This window comes from Vicia villosa, linkage group LG1, assembly GCF_029867415.1.
Source record: "Vicia villosa cultivar HV-30 ecotype Madison, WI linkage group LG1, Vvil1.0, whole genome shotgun sequence".
NCBI classification, from domain to species: Eukaryota; Viridiplantae; Streptophyta; class Magnoliopsida; order Fabales; family Fabaceae; genus Vicia; species Vicia villosa.
Genome location: NC_081180.1, coordinates 85077864 through 85083940, shown reverse-complemented (window position 1 = coordinate 85083940; position 6077 = coordinate 85077864). Strand labels below are relative to the sequence as shown.

Here is a 6077-nt window from a genome sequence, read left to right as displayed (position 1 = left end):
ACATAATGGCTCTTGAAGCACTCCCTTTGTCCCAACACAATTGAATGTAATTCATTGGAAAAACTAATCTTTTGGGGATTTTGGAGCAGAAATAAATATAATTCATCCAATAATTAACCATTTAGAGAAACAAACTCAGCCCATCTGGTTTCTAATTTCAATTTTTTTACAGTTATTCAGTCATACATGTTCTTACTAAATTGTATATAACTGATATTAAATATATTTGTATATAAAAGTTATCAAATATATTACTGAAAGAGTATTTTTATTTCAACAAAAAATATATTGGGGGGTTTAGTACTAAAAGTTGCTTAATCAACAACAAATCTCTAGCTTATTTTTAATGTTTTTTAGCCCTGTGTGCAGGGGCGGTTCTATAGCCCAGCGAGCCCGGGCACGCGCCCGGGTTCAACCCCTAATTTTTTTGTATTTCCCCCAATTTAATAGTCGATTTTTAAACGAAATCAAGGGCAAAATTAATAAAAATAAGGGTGTGAAAATTAAAACAGATAAATATCTAATAGTCTAGGTAGGCCCAACCCAATTAATTATTTATATATATTATATAGGTTAATTCATATAGTTAGTAGTAGACTAGTAGTACCTATTTGTAGTTCTATACGCTGTAGTACTGTACCACAATTGAAATTTACAATATAGATTCAATTTCGTTTTCATATGGTTAAGTCATTGCCAATTTCTTGACATAGAACCGCCCTGGTACTATACTGCAATGTTAATATAAATTACTTGACATATTATATATTATAATAAAATAGTTTAATGTTTTTTTAAATCTAAAATAGTTTAATTTTTTTTCTTATTATATATTTGATATTTATTTTTTTTAGAATTCTCTTTTAACTTTGTTGTTACCATTTATTTATTTTATTTTATTATTCAGTCTCGTCAATTTGTGTGTTACAAATTGTTTATTTATTTTCTTAGTATAGTATAGGAATTATACATGGATTGAATACAGTGAATCGAAGGATGCAATTTATTGTTTCTATTGCTTTCTCTTTATGGCGCCCGGGAGGGCCGAACACTTTGGTTACGAAGTCTTCAACAAAGACGGATTTAAAGATTGGAAGCATGTATCTAAAGGCTTTAAAGATCATATTGGTAGTCATGATAGTAAGCACAACTCATGTATGAAGCACTATGACGATTATAATAATCAAAGACAAAGTGTGACAAGTATCTTTGCTAGAGCAACTAGGGAATTAGAAGGATTGTATAAGATCCGTTTAACTTGTTCTTTAGATTGTACTAGATATCTCATAACACAAGGCATTGCTTTCCGTGGCCATGATGAAAGCTCTACTTCTCTAAACAAGGAAAATTTTAGAGAAATTGTGGATTGGGTAAAATCTAATGATGAAAAAGTGAGAGATGCTTTTGATCGTGGTCCAAAAAATTGCACAATGACTCCCAGTGACATTCAAAAGGAGTTTGCAACGTGTTGTGCACATGAAGTTACCAAGGTGATTATGGAAGAGCTTGGTGATAGACACTTTATGACTATTTATATATTGTCACATGTAACGTGCAGTTAAATTTTTTAGCCCAGGCTGCATAAAATTTCTGGCTCCGCCACTGCCTGTGCGCATAATCCAATGTGCTCAAAGTTTCTTCTAAGCAATGAACAACAGGGGATACTGTAGCTATAACGCACGTCTTGGTTCTACCTCCAAGTGAATCATGAAGTAAGCGAGTCAACTTACTATCCCTAAATATCAACAAATATCCATGTAAGCATACAATGAAAATGATAATGTTAGAGAACCATTAAATGAAGCATGATTAAGAACCGAAAATATATTTCCGATTTATACCAGAAGTGCATTTCCAGAATAAATTTTACCGTAAAATAGGGAGAAGGTGCGTGGATATTAACGGTGGACGGCCCATGGTCCGGTCGATAAGCTCTGATACCATATTAGAGTTTGACCAAACTCATCCTTACAAAACCGGTTGATTAGGTGAGGAGTGTCCTTCTATATATACTCTTTCAATGCTCTATCCCCAACCAATATAGGACTTTAGGATCTTCCTAATAAAGAGTATTTTTGGAATTTCGCGTGTTGCACTAGAAAAATATAGGGTGGAATAAGAAATCATCTCAAGTATATCATGATAAATATTTACTCATGAAATGTTTGGTTGATTGAAGCATATTCTTAGAGAGCCACTCTATAAATAATATAGAAGATTCATCTAGACAACTACATACAGAGTTTTCCATATAACCGAAGAAATATGTAAATGAGAAGACAAATAAAGTTACCAACAAAGACATGATTTCCTTATCTCAATATCCTTTATCAATGGCAATATCTTGGAACATATAATTTGTCAACAGGTACAAGTTTCATACCGAAGAATAGAGAAAAGTTAAAATAAAAAACAGTCAATAGTGGTGTGCATGTGAAAGATTTTGCTAAAAGAGGAAAAGATGATTTTTATTGCATAATCAAACATATCTATCAACTAGATTATTTTTGTTTGAACAAGAAGATTCCACTTTTTTATTGTGAATGATTTGACTCAACAAAAAATACGGATACAAAGGTTCATCCACAATATAAAATTATGGATATTAAGGTGGATAAGCATTATCATCCTTGTGATCAACCTTTAACGAAATGCTAAACAAATTTATTGTGTACCTTATCCATAAATATGTAGAGATATGCATTGAAGGTGTGCAAAAATCGCCACAACTATGGGACCAATAGGATGTTACTTGTTCTATCCACCGTTGAAACAATATCTCATTTGTAGAGGTGTAAAAATAACCCTAAATGACAAAGCCATAACATTTAGGCCTTCTATATGGTCTTCTTTTTGTAAATCCCGTACAAAATAATATTTTTAGAGAATTTCTTTACGGACCCCCTAGCGGGGAAAATCTCTGCTGGAAATCTGAAAATACCTATCGGAGATACATTTTCGAAAAAATTGGAATTTTGGTTAAATCGAAAATGCATCTCCGAAAACACAAAAAAAATGGAATTTTGATTAATTCGGATACGATCAAAATCCCAAAAAATTAAAAATTTTAATATATTGATTAAATCAGATATCATATAATTGATATAATTTATAAGTTATGAATAGTAATAATGATAATTATACGGTTGATATTTCTTTTCTAATTTCAATTATAAATTAAAAAAAATCATAAAAATTTAATCATTTTTTGATAAATTTCATATTAACAATTACTAAAATTATAACTAATACAATATAATTATAATTATATAAAAACAAATATGTTAATAATTATTAAATAAAAATTTAAAATAAAACAAATCAAGTAAGAACAAAATTATTTACTATTTTATTCTTATTTTAATATAAATTTCAAATTACATTAATTTTTTAAATAATTTTTTTATGTATCATAAAAAAAATAGTAAATAAAGTGTTAATTTAAATATTTATTAGGCTAATATTATTATTATATCTTGATTATAATGATAAATATTTAATAATATATTTTAATTAGTACAATTAATTATACTATTAATTGTATTGAATCACCATGATTTTAATTTTTTTTAATAATTATTGAATTTTTTCGGATATACATATCAAAAACATTCCAAGACCGATATGCATCTCCGAAACACCCTTTCTCCAAAAAAAAAAAGATATTTCAGAAAAGCATCTTCGATAATACTTTTTTTTTGTTTTTGTTCAAAAAAATAAAGTGATTTCGAAAATATATTTCCGAAATATAGAAGCATTTTGGTATTTTTGCCGCGGATGTCCAAAAAGATTGCGGAGTCCATAAATAAATTATCTATTTTTAAGCCCCTTCATATTTTTGGTTTTTAGGGAGCCTAAGTAAAGGGCACAAAATCAATTTACCGAAAATTTAAAAAAAAAAATCATTTTCCTTCAAAAATTAAAAAAATTCAACTTTTCCAAAAATAAGAAAGGTTAAATTTTTTATAAAAATATATATTTTTATCCAAAAAATAAAAAACTTCGATTTTAAAAAAAAATACTCATTTTTTTTTAAAATAAAAGAAAAGTTTGTTTTTTTTAAAAAAATCGTTTCTTTTCCAAAAAAGAGTCAATTTTTTATCGAAAAGTAAAAGAAAATCAATTTTTTCAAAAAAATAAATCAATTTTTTTCGTGAAAAATGAAAAGTCGGTTTTTTTTCCAAAATAAAAATGTTGATTTTTGTCAAAAAAATTTGATTTTTTCAAAAATAAGAAAAGTCATTTTTTCATGAAATTTTTTATCAAAAATAAAAAAGTTATTTTTTCGAAATCAAATAAATTAACTTTTTCGATAATAAAAATCTCGATTTTTGTCAAAAAAAAAAAAGTGGAGTTTTTCAAAAATAAGAAAAGTCCATTTTCATGAAACTAAAAAAATTTGATTTTTTTCAAAATTAAAAAAGTTGTTTTTTTCGAAAAAAATCGATTTTTTAAAAATCAAATAAATTAGTTTTTTTCCAAAAATAATAAGAAGAATTGTTATTTCGAAAATAAAATGATTTTTTCTTTAAAAAATAAAATAAAAAACTTTGTGGAAAAATTGATGGCCTTAAACCTCTACTTGAATTCAAAGGGCTCTTAGTTTTTGAGACCTACTCATTTTGGGGCTTTTAGACCGTTTCTTTATCAAATCCCCAACCTTCTAAGAAACTCGCGCGAAATTTCTAAAATTCCCCTATATTTCAGAAGTGTATATCCGAAGTCAGCAAAAAAGGGAAATTTGGAGATGCATCTCCGAAATCATTTTTTTTATTTAAAAAAAAAAGTGATTTCGGAGATGCATTTTCGAAAAGTTGATTTCGGAGATGCATCTATGAAAACACATGCGTTTTGCAGTTTAAACAAAATAGCTTCCCCTTTTTCATTTTACCCTAAAACACAAAAACTTTAAAACAACAACACACAAATCAAATGCTACTTCAAAACAACAACCATTTACTCTCCAACAATCAAAGGCTACTTCAAAGGCACCATCAACAAAGCTTCAAATCTGTAAGTTTAACAACCTTCAACTCTAGGATTGAAAATTATATTAGAGGTGTTAAAAATTAGCATAATGTAGTAGGTTTAAGTTATTATATATCATTGAGTGTGTTTAGATAGAAAAAATTGATTTTGAAGCATTTAGGGCAAGATGTGGGTTTTCGGCAAAAATGAAGTTCGCAGAATTGTTTTTTATTTTCTTGATAGTTTCTCCTACTTACCGGTTTCAATTTTTTCAGGATAATGTTAGGAAACCCCGCACGACTTAGACAGGGTAGGGAGACCCATACCACATCGGCTCGACGCGAGGGGCCTCACAGTTAGCATCGACACGAGGACGGGGTCGAGTACCAATTGCATATTTATATTTTATTCCTGATATTTTTGTATTCGGGTTGTATTATATTGACACTTAGCACTTACCCGTACAACTATTTTCGTATTTATAATATTGCTATTTTATTCATATTTAGGTGTTATATTTTGGGTTAATAAACTTTTTCGTCCCTTTAAATATCTCAAATTTCGTTTTTAGTCCCTCTCAAATTTTCCTTCTAGAAATCGTCCCCTCGAAATTTTTCTTCCGAACTATTGGTCCCTAACGTCAAATTTCGTAGCTAATCGATGGCTAAAGTCGTAGCTAATCTCTAGCAAATTTGACGTTAGGGACCAATAGTTTAGACAAAAAAATTTGAAGGGACGATTTCTTAAAGAAAATTTTTGGAGGGACTAAAAACGAAATTTGCAATATTTAGAGGGACCAAAAAGTTCATTAACCCTTATATTTTATTCGTATTTATTCGATTCTATTTTGAAGATTAATTTAAAATATCAGATTAATCATTGATTTGAATAAAAAGAAAAACTCAGAGCATATTTCAGAGATGCATCTCCGAAATAATGGATAATGTGAAAATAGGTATTTTCGGAGATGCACTTTCGAAAACATTCAAAAATAGGTGTTTTCGGAGATGTATCTCCAAATTCTGAAAAAAAAATAATAACTTTGGAGATGCATCTCCGAGGTTAAGAATATTATAGAATTTTTAGCAGAGATTCTCACTCAAAGAGAG

The 6077-nt window shown here is 28.6% G+C and overlaps 1 protein-coding gene across 1 annotated transcript; it reads left to right on the top strand.

The window, feature by feature from the left end:
* The first annotated feature begins 1028 nt into the window (after positions 1–1028).
* Positions 1029–1670, top strand: LOC131648173 (uncharacterized). Its single transcript, XM_058917961.1, has 2 exons — positions 1029–1490; positions 1572–1670. Exons 1-2 carry the CDS (start codon positions 1029–1031, stop codon positions 1668–1670), a joined length of 561 nt encoding a protein of 186 aa, XP_058773944.1.
* Positions 1671–6077: the final 4407 nt, after the last annotated feature.

Coding starts and splice junctions, on each gene's coding strand:
- LOC131648173 (XM_058917961.1), top strand. CDS start 1,029: ATGGCGCCCGGGAGGGCCGAACACTTTGGTTACGAAGTCTTCAACAAA. Junction 1,491..1,571: donor GTGCACATGAAGTTACCAAG/GTGATTATGGAA, acceptor TAAATTTTTTAG/CCCAGGCTGCATAAAATTTC.